Below are 13,337 nucleotides of genomic sequence, written 5' to 3' on the forward strand. Positions count from 1 at the left end.
AACAGTTTCAGAGTGGAAAGACAATACCCTTGCTCTATTGGTAGATTCTCACGTGCTCTTCAACTTCGTGGACTGGTCAAGACTGTACATAACATTGCTTTCTTTCCCGCTCTTCCCGAAACGCCAGACCAGACCGACGCCATTTTGACAGCACAACCATGAATGCTGAGCGTAATCCTCCTCGATATTCCATCTCTCGTCTCCATTGGCTTTCCCTGCCAAGCGCTAGGAGCCAAGCTGCCTCCGCCCATCTCGCTCCGTATCCGTCCCCTGGCCGACTGCCCGTCTTTCGTCTTCTTCCAAAGGAGTGGCTATGATTCGAATGATGTTGGAAATGCACGACAAACAGGCGCCCCGATACAATAATTCCAAAATCATAATGTCGCACGTGTATACATGTAAGTGGTGGTTGGTTAGTTAGTCCGCCGAGTGGGCAGGGCTAGACTGATTCGCGCCAAGCGCACAGGCGACGCCTCTCCCGGCCTCATCTTTTAAGTGCATTTAAGGGCTGTGGTCGTTTGAGATGTTGTGATGGTGATGCGAGTCCTCGTCTCCGTCGTGATGAAGCGTGATGCTGTTGAACTCGAGGAACGGGTCCGCAATATCTCCACCTGGCGTTGACAGCCCGCTGTCCAAGGGAACGCCCTTAAGGTTCATCGACCTAGATCCGCTCAAGTCGACGCTCTCACTTTCCTTGACGTTGCGAAAGTTGACCGTGTCGATACCCCGACCAGCGTGGGGGACAATCGGGGGCTTCATGTGGCGGATCAAAGCCCACTGTGTCGTTCGGAAGAAGGGGTGCGCCTTGATATCCGAAGCACCGGCTCGAGCTCCCAATCGGCGGTTTTCATCCTTGATGAGCAGTTTCCTGATCAAGGACTTACACAAGCTGTTTGATTGTTAGGTTTGGGCGGAAACTCTCGGTCAAGGGGAAGCTTACTTGGAGATTTGCGGCGCGCCAGCATGGTCTGGGAAGGGGATATCCTCCCGCAGAATGTTTGCAAAAGTGGCATTGCGGTTCTTGCCCTTGAAGGGTGTGGTTCCGTAGAGCATCTCATAGATGAGGATTCCCAACGTCCACCAGTCAACAGCACTAGTGTGGCCGCTACCCTTGATGACCTCCGGCGCAATGTACTCCTCTGTGCCGACAAATGAGTTGGTGCGGAAGTTGGCAATACATGATCTCGTGTCGATGGTCGGGAGGGCATCCGTCCTGGCGCCGTTCTTTCCAACAATCATGGTGGGCTTACCACCAGGGTCGGACTGTTTTGACAAATCAAAGTCCGAGAGCATGATGTGACCAGATTGATGTAGGAGAATGTCTGGGGTTAATTTGTCAGCAGCTGCATTTATCCGCAAAGTGAAGCAAACTCACTTTCTGGCTTCAGATCACGGTAGATGAAGCCCATCAGATGCAAGTACTCGAGAGCGGCTGTCACTTCGGCAGCGTAGAAGCGAGCATCCTCCTCGGGAATACACTTTCCGGGACGGGTCTGGAGTGCGCGGAAGAACTCGCCACCACTGCAGTACTCCATGCATAGGTAGAGGTAATCCTCGGACTGGAACGAGTGATAGAGGGTGACGATGAAAGGATGGTTGCTTGTCGCCAGGATTTCTTGCTCGGCAAGGGCTCGCTTGATCTTGTTTCGCTTGATCATTTCCTTCTTACTCAGGACTGGGGCTGTTAGCGACGGCTCAGATGTGTTGGACGAAATGGGTGCGCATACTCTTCATGGCGTACAGGCGGCTACTCTTCTTCTCCCTGACAAGGTAGACCTTTCCGACATCTCCCTTGCCAATGAGCTTAATCTTGTCGAAACTTGACGGGTTCACTTCGACATTCCTAACCTTGATCGAGTTGGAGCTGTAGGTCCTTCGGAAGGCCATGGCAGTGTGCGGGGCGGGTAAAGCGGCGAGAATGTCCTCGTTGGTGGTAGGCGGCGCCTTGGTCTCTGCGGCATTGGCCTTGTTAGACTCAAAGAGGCCGAGAGATCCTAGGGATCCGTTGGCGACGAGAGGGTCTTTTCCCAACTCGGCGGTGGCAGGACGGTCGCCATTAGCCTCGCCCTTGGAGAACAGACCCTGAGCATTGGGGGCACTAGCAACCCTCCTCAGCCTCCGGGCCAATTCCTCCTTGGTCTCGCTGGTGGCTTGCTCCGCATTGGTGCCGTCGGGACCCTGGATCTTGAGGGTCGGGGTATCGGGAGGGCTTGGGGGCACGGAGCCGGCGTTGTGATGACGCAATCCGGGCTGGCCCTGGTGGGCGAAGTAAGGGTTCGCGTGCGCAGTCGGGCTCATAGCCTCGTCGAGCTGGTTACCCTCGCTGGCAACGGTGTGGGCACGCAGGCGACCGACGGTGTTGCTGAAGAACTTTGTATGGCGGGAGGATTTTGAGCTGGATGCGGCATCGGGGGTGGATGCGGTAGTTGGCGTCTTATCCTTCTCCTTCTCGCTAGAGCCGCTGCCGGTGCTGCTGCCAGTGTTCATGCGGAAAAAGTTGCGCAGGCGATGGCTGACCTGGCCGCCGGAGCCATTGGAGGTCTTGGAGGGAGGCATGGCGACGTTGTTGGGGGATTCAAAGTGGACGGGACGGACGGGAGCGACGGGGGCGACGGGGATAACGACGGGTTTATTTCGGTCAAGCAGTCGGGTCCATGTTCGACGGAGCAGAGGAGGGCGGTCGATGTCGGTTGCGCGGGCGCTTGGATGGCGATTGTGATGGAGATGGAGATGAAGGTGAGGGCGAAAGTGGTGGAGGTGGAGGGGGAGAGTTCGCGAGCGGGAGCGGGAGCGGGAGCGTGACGGCGAGGGTGAGAGTGAGGATGATGACAAAGACGACGGGGGAGACGATGCAGGAGATGACGACGTCGGAGTCGCAAGGGCGAGGGAGCTTGGGGGCTCTTGGTCCAGAGAGAGAGGCGCAGACACAAGCCCGGAGCGAGACCGAGACTGAGACTGAGACTGAGGCTGGGTTGGCGAAGCGGAATGGAACGACGGCGAAGTAAGAGAAGAAATAGCCGGAGCCGCGCTGCCGTTGGACGACTGAGGCTGGGACTGAGTCTGGGACGGAGTCTGGGAATGACACAGCTGGGACGGGGAATGGGCCATGGGAATGGGACGGGACAGAGCGGCAGCTGGGAAGAAACGGGTGCCTGAGGCAGCGACTCGTTCTCCTGTGCTTCTCCTCGAAAATGGAAAATATCTTGATCTCCCAGGGCTCCAGGCCTAACTTACAGGGCTCTAGGGCGCTCGCTCCAGGTCGGTCAGCGGCCTCTCACCTTGCGGGCATCCCACCTCGTGGCTCTGGCTCAGCGTTAGGCTCGGGCTCGGGGCGAAGGCTCAGAGCCGCCACCGAAGATTGGACGCTGAACACCCGGACCCAGGTGCCGCTGGGCGACTGACTGACAGGGGCGCTGTGTTGGGCGAGGGATGATGATGGATGATGGATGATGGGAGGATCCGTTGCAGTGGAGCGGGGGGGTCGGCGGGCGGGGGTTCAGGCCGGACAGTCGCTAAGTCGGTGGGTTCGCCGTGCGCTAAGAGCGGACTTGCTGGGCCTTGGGCGAGGCGTTCGGATAGGTGGTCAGTTCCCGAGTGGACAAAGCAACGTGCTGCCTCTTTTGCGAGAGCGAGGCGTTGACAGTCGAACTTAGAGCGCTGGTCGAGATGAATCGATGAGGAGAAGAGAAAAAAATTGGGATGTGGGAGGAGAGTACTTCGTCGACCAACCCCGGAGAGGGGAAGTGAGAGGAGAGGAAACGGAAGAGCGACAGGGAGGGGATGCAGGGTCTGTCGAACGACTCTCACCATCTAGGTACCTACTTGGTGCCTGTCAGCCAGCCGTGAACACGATGCCAGACCGGACTGGAGTCACTGGACGGGGACCTGGATCAATCCCAGAACCAGGGCCGGCCTAGGGAAGGGATGCATTATTCCCACAGCCCAGAGCGATCCAGGAGGCCGCGGAAGATGGCTCACGGCCCGCTGCCGCTATTTGCTGCATTACCTCTCCTCCAGCTTCGGCATGGCGGCCAGCCATCCATCGCCCGAAGAACTTTCTTCTGCCGCCGTGACGGACTGGGGGCCGTTAGCCCAATTTCCCTTGTGGTCGATGGGTTCCGCGGATACCTGCTTGGCGAGCGATTTGGGACGGGGCATGCATCCATCCATCATGATACCTACTACTCCGTACCTCGTCAGAAAGAGAAGACAGAAAAACGATATCATCTGCCTATTGATGTTGATTCTCCCTATTCACATCCAGCATGCATCTATCTTTGAGCCTATCTGCCCGCGGGACTGCATTAGTCGGGGCACTTGCCGACCAGGGACTGGAGCGAAACCGCACCCAACGCGCGGAAACCCCCTGTCGTCCGGACGTCTTTCAACGGGGACAAACGTATGGTATAAAAGAAGCCACGGGCCCACTCCCGACCAACACGCGAAAACGCCTGATGCGTCTCTTGCTCCCGTATTCCGTCCTCTCCATCGTGAACGCCCTCACCTCTATATCGGCGACATCTGCACGTTCCCTCCAACCATGTGCCGGGACGAGAATCAAGCTCCCCTGATTGTGAGGCGCCTGTGACATCCCTGACCCGCAATGGTGTTGGCTGGCTTGCTGGCTTTGCGTGCTAATTCAGTTTCCCACTCGCAGGTGGCGGATGAAGACACCGACTCAGCCCTGGGCGTGGTATGTTGCACGACGTAGTTTCAACAGCGTAGCCTACCAAGAACCCGCGTTATTGACACCACCTGCACTGCAGCGCCTCGAGGAGGAGTCCTCACTGGCATCCCTCCGATCCAGCATCTTGCAGCACAAACATGAAAATGGCCGGAGGTATCACTCAATGAGTGAGGGGAGTACGTCCTCTCTACCCCTCATTTTCCAACATCAAAGTTCAACATTTCGGGGCGCAGTCGGGCTAACGTTTAAAACCCGCTAAGAGTACAACTTTCCCAACGACGACGTGAGTTGATCGAGAGGGCTATCCTTGATTCGATTAGCGGCTGACCCCAGACTTGCCTCAACCAGCAAGAGAACGAGCGTCTTGGTAGGTTGATGGCAACTAGGTTGGGAAGAGTTCCGGCACTAACTGGCGGTTCTAGATTTGCAACATCAGATCTGGACTATCCAGTTCGATGGAGAGTTGGCTCTTAGCCCTGGGGCCTCCACGGCCAAGCGTGTCCTAGATATCGGCACTGGCACCGGGCTATGGGCGATTGACTTTGGTAACCTCTCAATCTTGATGTCCAGACGTGATAAGTCATGGCTAACCATATTTTCAGCTGAATCGCACCCAGCGGCTGAGGTACGAGGTTCCAGAGAACCTGCATAATAGACAAGGGGTTGGAGTGACTAACTAGAGCTACAGGTTATCGGAGTTGACCTCAGCCCTGTCCAACCTCACTGGTGAGAAGACTACCGTTGGAGCATTCTTCATCATTCTGACAAGCGTTGCCAAGGGTTCCACCGAACTGCCGATTCGAGATTGACGATCTGGAGAAGGAGTGGACCTGGTCCACCCCGTTCGACTTCATCCTTTGCCGTGGCATGGCTGGCTGCTTTGCCGATGTGCCAGCGCTGATCCAGAAAGCCTACAAGTAAGAGATTGATGTATGTGAAAGACCAGGGCTCCCGCTGACGAGCTCCACCCAGCGCCCTCGAACCAGGCGGCTACTTTGAGATTGCCGACCTCTCGCTGCCCATGGGCTGCGACGACGGCACCATCACCAAGGACTCGCAAGTGTGGAAGTACCACGAGGCGCTGTACGACGCGTCGGTCAAGATCGGGCGGCCCATCGGCAGCATCGCCAAGGGCATCCCGACGATCGAGCAGGCGGGCTTCGTCGACATCGTGCACCGCGAGTTCAAGTGGCCGTTCAGCTCGTGGCCGCGCGACCCCAAGCTCAAGGAGATCGGCCGCTACCAGTGCGTCAACCTGGACATGGGGCTCGAGGCCTTCTCGCTGGCGCTGCTCACGCGCGTGGCCGGCTGGTCCAAGGAGGAGGTGCTCGCCTGCTGTGCCGCGGTGCGCAGGGAGATCCGGGACCGCAGGTTGCACGGTTATTGGACCATGTAAGTCAAGTTGGGCAGCGATGGTTGGGGAGTGGTACTGATCTATCGATAGGCATGTTGTTTACGCCCGGAAGCCTGAGTGAGGGCATTACAGCGGCGACCCAGAAGGAACAGTGTTGTGAGACCTAGTCAAAGAGCGGCGTAACTAACATGAAGCATGACAAATTGTTTGCAAATCAAGCGAGCGAGGGATTCTTGGAAACAGGTTGAATATTTCACGTCCATTTGAGCTTCTATTCCGCGATTTCCATCCACAGGCCTTGTTGACCGTTGGTTTGTGAAACTCTAGCCGCCCGAGTGTCCATAACACCAGCTCGCTAGTCTGTCCGAAGCTTGTGTAGGCCGCCCACTTCCCTTCCCCGCCCCATGTCCCTCCAGCACGTCCCCCCTCCGGAATGACATCGTTCCAGTGGTCGTCCAGCGGGCAGTCGCCTGTAACCCGGTCGGCCAGTCACCGGACGGACGCCTGGCTCCCCTGCCGAGTCGCTTGCATCGCCTGTCCGTCTCGCCACCTTTGCGCCGCGATGGGCGGCCCCTCCCTGGCGGGTTGGAGCATGGCGGTCCCAACCGGAAGAAGCATGGCATTCGCATAGGCACATTGAGGCTGAGCCGTCCGCCGAGATCCCTTGGCCTTGCCGTCTTAGAAATCAAGAATGGCCCGAAGCGGCTCGCCGACCAGGGTTGCGGACATTTCGTCATCTCTCGAAGCCCCCCTTGGACCAGCGCCAACGCCAGCGCCAGAGTGCGTAAGGGGCCCCGGAACAGGCGGAAATAACCAACTGTTTTGAGCCTTAGGTTGCGGGATTACGACACCTCCAGCAGATACTCTGTAGCGATGTTCCTGATGACGATAACGGTGGAGGAGGAAGTGCAACATCTTTTCGTAATATTGGAGCCATGGGTTCCCCAACGTGCATATTCCCCGTACACACGGGTCGATTACCAAGCTTTGCCTCTTGTCTCGCGACTAGAAATGCCAATTATGCCATAAACTCTCCCCACCGGGCCACTATGGAAGCAATCAGTATGCTTCTATTAGAGGGTCGTTATCAATGCCGAAACGACGCTGCTTACGCCTGTCACTCACTGTACATCGCGCCCCCACCAGTGTGGGCAAGGATCCCTCAGCACATGGACAGAGAAACCACACCCGTGCCACGTTTTTGGTGACTGGGTCGTTTCAGCAGCTATCAGATGGCATCTGGCGAGGAGGTCTGAGCACAGCCTCACTCTCCACTCCGGATGAATCCCACTGTCGCCAATCACATCAGAGGGGGGCTGCAGATATACATAATTCACATGCCCGATTGGGCCTAAAGCACAGGCCCAGAATTATGATCATCGGTATCATAAACACCTACCCTGGACGATGTTTCAACTCAGAACGTGTTCCAAGCAGACCCCGAAATGGGCTTCGCTCTGCTAGCGTGCATGCTCTTTGGAGAAGGTCGGAGTCCATGAGTCCAAGGTCGGATGTTATGTCAAAGTGTGATTTGGTGTCTCAATCTCTGGCCGATAAAAGACTGGGGATGAAGTTGCGGATGAGGTGTAGACTGACACTACGGGGTTTGGAGGACTACTATTCGTAATATCAGGAAGCTTACTCTGACCGGTTGCTTCTGCGCGTGAACGACAGACGGCTGATGTTTCAAACACATCTTCACTTGAACATCTGACTCCTGAGGTTTAGGTATTTTTCTTCCGAGCCGTCTTGTGGGCAATATGAGTTGCAAAACTATTTCCAGGACCGTTCTAAGAAATCCTTCACCGACATTGGCTTAATGTCTGGGAACACATCATTCAGTTTCTGCGGTGGATTAAGATCAAATTCTCCACTCTCAAACCAAAGTCCGAAGTGTGAGTAGAGCCATTGGAAACCACTTTTGGGGAAGAACGGATACAGCGAGATTTGCCCAGGAAGCTCTGTCATTTGGCCTGTCTGTAACAGTTCGACCGGGTCATGGCTGATTTTGAATGGTCCTATTTTGTAAGTGTTAATGAGAGCGCCTTAAATCTCGCTTGGGAATGGTACCGATACATACCCTTAACACTCTCCGCAAGTTCAGCAAACTGGTTCCAAGTGACTTTGTCACCGATGATAAAACTTTCCTTGGGCCAGGAGTCGACACCCAGCAATGCCACAACGAATTTGGCAATATCAAGCGTGTGGGTGAATGCTACCGGCGTGTTCCCTGATCCTGGGATTGCGGCTGCATTATTTGCCATATCAATGACTGCAGGAACAATCTGTAGGTAGGAGGGAACAGTCCCGTTTCCATAGTAGTCGAGGAAGTATCCGTTGTAAACAACAGTGTACTCCAGAGACGTCATTTTTGACAGCTCTTCACGGATATCGAGCTTGGCTTTGACGGTAGGAAGAATTCCATGTCTGTAAATGGCCATGCTTAGTTACGTGTGACTTTGTTAACTGGGATAGGCAACCTACTTGTCCTGGTAGCAGAAGCTTCCGAAGAAACTGGGAATATACCTCCGTGTTTTGGCACGATTGGCTGCCCTCATCAGGGTAAGCTCAGGCTGAACATCTGCCATGGCGTTGATGGTTGAGATGAGAATTTCGACGCCATTCTGGTTCAAAGTTTCAACAATAGTATCTTCGTCCCCATAGTTCACCTCAATAACGGGCAGGCCTGTTTCCTCCTCGACTTGTGGTTGTGGCTACCACTATTAGCCATAGATTGGATGGGTTCTGGAAGAGGCCGCTTAACTTGCGGCTAAAATTAGCACTTTGTATTCGCTGTGCTTCACAAGTTGGTCGACGATCGATCGACTGAGACCCTGGGTACCTCCTGCTACGGCTACGACTGTCATGATGGCTGCCTTGGTAGATGAAAAAAATGCTGGGTACAATTAGACCAAGCTTCCTTTTTATATGTTCTCCTGATACTATAGAGTCCCCCGTCCGAACTCAATACCAAACTCCGCAATCAAGCCCGCAATCACTCCGCAATCCGAATCTAAAACCACTATGACAGGCCATTTTTACACTAAGAATTAGCGGAGTGTACTTTTGTTGTAGCCCAATAAAAACGACGTAGTAAATTACGACGTATATCACATAATGACTCAGGCTCTTGGTATTGAGAGTCCCGTTTTTGAAAGCTTCATGGAAAGATCCTTGCAGCTACAGCGTTTAGGGGTCTGTATCATCGATTTCGGAAGCTGCTCAGCACAGCTATCAGAGACGGTCGAGCCCTCCTCTGAATACATAATGCTCCACAGACAAATCATTCAAGGCTACGCATACAAGAAGGCCTCTGAAAGAAAGTGTACATATGTGTTTCTCTCACGCCAGGCTGGAGCTCGTTGATCCTGAGATTTCGTGTTGCCTAGTCTATTGCGGTGGACCGAGTTGGACCCCTGAGGCCATGCTTGCTTGTAGCATCAGCGGCTTGTTCAGGGAACCCGCCATCTGCAAAAACGTTCGAAGCGTTGATTTGGCTCCTCGCTGTGCGAGTAATATGGCGGTATCTACCCCAATACCGGTGCCTAGCCCTGATAATTGTCACCTTTGTAGCAAATTGAGCAATTGCGTGTGACATTTCGAGATTCTTTAAGTCGAGAATTTAAATGAGACATGAGATGCTGATTTGATGGTGGCGTGAGAGGATGTGAAGGAAATGTGCAATGGTACGAGCTTGGCCTTTTATATTTGGTGAAGTCAGACATTTGAAGTAGTCTAGCAAGTGTAAACATGGAGCATTGAGACTATTCATGCTCAACCGTCTCCTCTCAACCGCCTAAACAGGCAGGCCAATGCGGAGACCTCACGCTATCTCAGGGTGGAGTAGTTAGTATGGAATTGTTCCCATGATGACCACGGCCGCATGTCGCCGCACCCAGCGGTTTTGCTCCGCCTCCATGACTTTGCTCATTGAGCGACAAGCAGCATCTAGACTCACCACCTCGACGTTTCAGAAGCACTAATGACTATAACCGGTAGTGATGACTGGCTTTGTGAACAGCCAATGTTGTTATATCAAAGGCGGAGACTAGCGGAAGTCTTGAAAAGGTTCTACTACGTAATAACTCATACATGAGGTCGATTGAAGCTCTGCGTATTCCTGCGGTGTATGGAATGGCGTCAAGTCATGCACGTACCGGCCTTAGCAGTAAATCATACCCTTACCCCCGAAACAGTCGCAAAACCACACCAAGGAAATCCCGAAACACCAAGCAATAGTTACATCATACGCTTTGCTAACTTCGTATATTCTCCGCCTCGTGCGGACCAGAGCACCAGCGTGTCGTCCACCCATGATCCGCCCATGGTCCACCCACCCGCCAGGTGCACCCAGTCGGGATCCATGGAAGTGTGACACAGTGCGATGGGTTTCCTCCTAGCGAACTCCCCAGTACATAGTACATATTATTCGCCCGTCTCTTACGGTTCAGGTTGTTAATCATTCTCATCTCTACTCCTGTCATAAACCGCTAATTCACCAGTACCAAAAAAATCCTATCATGTCTCAAGTCTGGCTCGTTACGGGATCCTCTCGCGGTCTCGGCCTGCTATCGTCGATGCAGCACGCCAAGATGGTGCTGAGGTCATTGCGGCGGCTCGGAAGCCCCAGTAACTTCAACAACTAGTCGACAAATATGGTTCTGATAGGATCCTCTCAGTGACTCTCGACGTTACGAACAATTGCGATGTCGCTAAGGCTGGTCACGAAAAATTTGGCAGAAACGATGTTGTCGTCAATACTGCTCGATACGCCAACCTAGCTGCTACGGAGGACATTGCAATTGATGACTTTCGGGCTCAAGTCGATGCCAGCTTTTTGGGCGTCGTCTATATCACAAAAGCCGTGCTCCCTATCCTACGCCAGCAAGGTTTAGGTCATGTTCTCTAGGTCTCTTCGCTTGGTAGAAGATTGAGTAGCCACGGCCTGTGTGCCTACCAATCTTCTAAATGGGCTGTTGGCGGGTTCTCTTCCGTTCTCTCTTCGGAAGTCAAATCACTGGGTGTTCATATCACTGTCCTAGAGCCTGGTGGCATGAAAACTAATTCGTCTGATTCGTCCATGGAAATTGCTGCAATCAGCGAGCCCTACAAGCCAATTCCCACGCTGGAAGAGATGGACCTATCGTCTCTTTGTCTTGAAGATTATATTTGGCGTAGTGTCTAAATTCTGTGCAATTTTTATTAGGTATTTATCGGCCTGCACTTCGTCTGCTATTGCAGCCTGCTGATTAAGTTTGGATTCATAACTGAATTAGATATTTCCGCTCATTTCAAAAACAAACATCGGATACTGGAAGTCATCTTGATACTAATTTGCGTATTGAAGTTGATGGGAGCTATGGCGAGGTAGGATCTTATTTATTTGTCACTGCAATCTCGTTCTTGCGGCTAAAACCTTTAGGGAATTGCAATCACTGCACCTAATATTACCGAAACCGAACGTGTCGAGGTCGTCCACCAGGATATGGAGGATTGGAACAAGCACAGAACGGTAGCAAATACCTTCTGCGACCTGCCCAAATAGGGTTGGGCTATCGAAGTACGTCATTCAACCCCTACTCAGTCTGCTGTTAATCACCTTCCTCTTATTTATTGTGAGTGTGTTAGAGCCAGGGTATACATTCATCCCTTGTTTGACCATTGAAGAAGGAGAAACTAGGAACGGTCTTGCTTGTTGGATTGAACGTGATGCGAGGTTTTCATGCTATCTGCATTTCTGCACCGAAATTCCTGCAGTTGGTTTAAACTACCACACTTTGACTGGAGTTGAGAGCGTACTCTTCTGGAGGGACAAGAAAGAGCTTAAAAGCATAGATGTGGCCGGCATCCCATAGATGAGGTGTCATTTGCTACTTTGGCTTTGTATGATTAACGCTACACGAATGATAGGAAGCTCTTCCTATGTCCTTGCAAGCGTACGTTCGGCATGTGTACAGTCCATTTAGGAGAATCGAGATTTTCATGTTTGAAATTAGTGACTTGAGCGAGTGAATGAGATCACGATATCCAACGTGGCCCAAACACTCGAGGCAACGATTGCTGTCAGACCCCACGTTGACAGTTCTCCAAGGTGGTGCTACAAACATGGTCGAGTTGGTCAACCGGTTTCAGTGATGAAGCTGCTCGGGGGCCACAAGACTAGAATCAACAAATTCAACTCAGTGTTGGAGAGTATTTCACAGATGAACTCGACAGGAACTTTTAGAGAATCATGTTAAGTCTGGGTGAGCACCTTCAGTTCGCCACGAGTCATTTGGAGAATCCCAGTGTGCTGCTGACCATGATTAGCGACTATGCCAAGACTTTAGGGCCAGGCTATACTGATTAGCACCGGCCTCAAGTCTATCCGACTCGCAGGAGCGACGAGATGGTTGGGAGAAACACGCTCAGAATTTTGGATTAATAAAGGAGTGGTGGCCTCAACATTATTAATGAACCGGAAATGGCGAAAGAAATCAGATTGACACCCGTTTCGCCGGATAATCTACCGAGGATGATGAAATATCCTAGTGAGGTGGCATTATAGGCAGGAAGAAATGTCGAGCTAGAGACCAAATGCAGACTTAGATGCAGAGAGATAACGGACTGCGGTCTCAATTGGCGTAGAGTACGATTAGCATGGAACCTTTGATGATCCAGGGGATACGGCGGTAAATGTAACAAAAGGGCCAATAAAGAGTTTAAATACCCCTGCTCGGGTGTACTATAACGTTGTAATTAACCCTATCATCCATGTTTTGGAATGATAGGCCCACGATTTAAGCCGCTCATGCGCAGCAGGTGATATGGCCGCAACAGGACATTTATCGCCGAGTACCTCACCTCACTTTGTGGGGTATAGACTGACTATCCTTCACTGTTTCGGTTGGATCCGAGTCACTGCATGCTACCCGGATCTGCAGTCGCTTATCCTAGACTGGCTGCTCCCGTTGAGGCAATCGGGGCACGTTGCCGCTTTGGAGGGCTTGTCCCGATCCTAGTCCCAGCGGCACTTGAGAGTGGCGGAGCCCTCCGCATCCGCTATTCAAAAGGAGAAGGAGCTCGCAAGTGCTCAAGGGTATTGCGAGTGCTGATCATTCGAGGAACTAATGTTGACCTTATTTCGTCCGCATTGGTCTAATCTGTAGCCAGCCTTGCGCGATACCCGGATGGGCCGTGATACCCCTGCGCGATCGTTCCCTGCACGATCAGCACTACTCAATGACTCAATAGGCTTTGGTCCGCGCGCCGAGCACCGGTGGAAGAATAGTAGAATTGACTTAAGCATAAGGTGTA

At 52.9% G+C, this 13,337-nt stretch overlaps 6 protein-coding genes across 6 annotated transcripts; 2 read left to right on the top strand and 4 right to left on the bottom strand.

Annotated features, from left to right (window-relative positions):
* Positions 1–501: 501 nt before the first annotated feature.
* Positions 502–2,556, bottom strand: BGZ61DRAFT_349868 (kinase-like domain-containing protein; the record flags this gene model as incomplete). The annotated part of the gene is made up of 4 exons (XM_046240180.1): positions 502–889; positions 941–1,322; positions 1,376–1,675; positions 1,728–2,556. 4 exons carry the CDS (start codon positions 2,554–2,556, stop codon positions 502–504), a joined length of 1,899 nt encoding a protein of 632 aa, XP_046105305.1.
* Positions 2,557–3,223: 667 nt separating this feature from the next.
* On the bottom strand, positions 3,224–3,917 carry BGZ61DRAFT_220854 (uncharacterized protein). The gene has a single exon (XM_046238103.1). The coding sequence runs from the start codon at positions 3,808–3,810 to the stop codon at positions 3,340–3,342; it is 471 nt and encodes a 156-aa protein (XP_046105306.1). The 5' UTR covers positions 3,811–3,917; the 3' UTR covers positions 3,224–3,339.
* A 532-nt stretch (positions 3,918–4,449) lies between these two features.
* On the top strand, positions 4,450–6,331 carry BGZ61DRAFT_449880 (S-adenosyl-L-methionine-dependent methyltransferase). Its single transcript, XM_046245665.1, has 11 exons — positions 4,450–4,573; positions 4,658–4,693; positions 4,767–4,863; positions 4,948–4,970; positions 5,036–5,054; positions 5,110–5,232; positions 5,290–5,312; positions 5,376–5,413; positions 5,467–5,604; positions 5,660–6,079; positions 6,132–6,331. The coding sequence occupies exons 1-11, from the start codon at positions 4,541–4,543 to the stop codon at positions 6,160–6,162; spliced, it is 981 nt and encodes a 326-aa protein (XP_046105307.1). The 5' UTR covers positions 4,450–4,540; the 3' UTR covers positions 6,163–6,331.
* Positions 6,332–6,580: 249 nt separating this feature from the next.
* BGZ61DRAFT_449882 (uncharacterized protein) lies at positions 6,581–7,232 on the bottom strand. Its single transcript, XM_046245666.1, has 2 exons — positions 7,167–7,232; positions 6,581–7,088 (listed from the first exon to the last, which is right to left on the bottom strand). The coding sequence occupies exon 2, from the start codon at positions 6,954–6,956 to the stop codon at positions 6,720–6,722; it is 237 nt and encodes a 78-aa protein (XP_046105308.1). The 5' UTR covers positions 6,957–7,088; positions 7,167–7,232; the 3' UTR covers positions 6,581–6,719.
* Positions 7,233–7,814: 582 nt separating this feature from the next.
* BGZ61DRAFT_493310 (uncharacterized protein) lies at positions 7,815–8,908 on the bottom strand (the record flags this gene model as incomplete). The annotated part of the gene is made up of 4 exons (XM_046250634.1): positions 7,815–8,059; positions 8,122–8,468; positions 8,526–8,755; positions 8,825–8,908. The coding sequence occupies 4 exons, from the start codon at positions 8,906–8,908 to the stop codon at positions 7,815–7,817; spliced, it is 906 nt and encodes a 301-aa protein (XP_046105309.1).
* A 1,653-nt stretch (positions 8,909–10,561) lies between these two features.
* Positions 10,562–10,950, top strand: BGZ61DRAFT_531602 (uncharacterized protein; the record flags this gene model as incomplete). Its single annotated transcript, XM_046253730.1, has 2 exons — positions 10,562–10,670; positions 10,721–10,950. 2 exons carry the CDS (start codon positions 10,562–10,564, stop codon positions 10,948–10,950), a joined length of 339 nt encoding a protein of 112 aa, XP_046105310.1.
* Positions 10,951–13,337: the final 2,387 nt, after the last annotated feature.

The sequence above is a fragment of the Ilyonectria robusta genome (assembly GCF_021365365.1).
Source record: "Ilyonectria robusta strain PMI_751 chromosome Unknown BGZ61scaffold_8, whole genome shotgun sequence".
Classification (NCBI taxonomy): domain Eukaryota; kingdom Fungi; phylum Ascomycota; class Sordariomycetes; order Hypocreales; family Nectriaceae; genus Ilyonectria; species Ilyonectria robusta.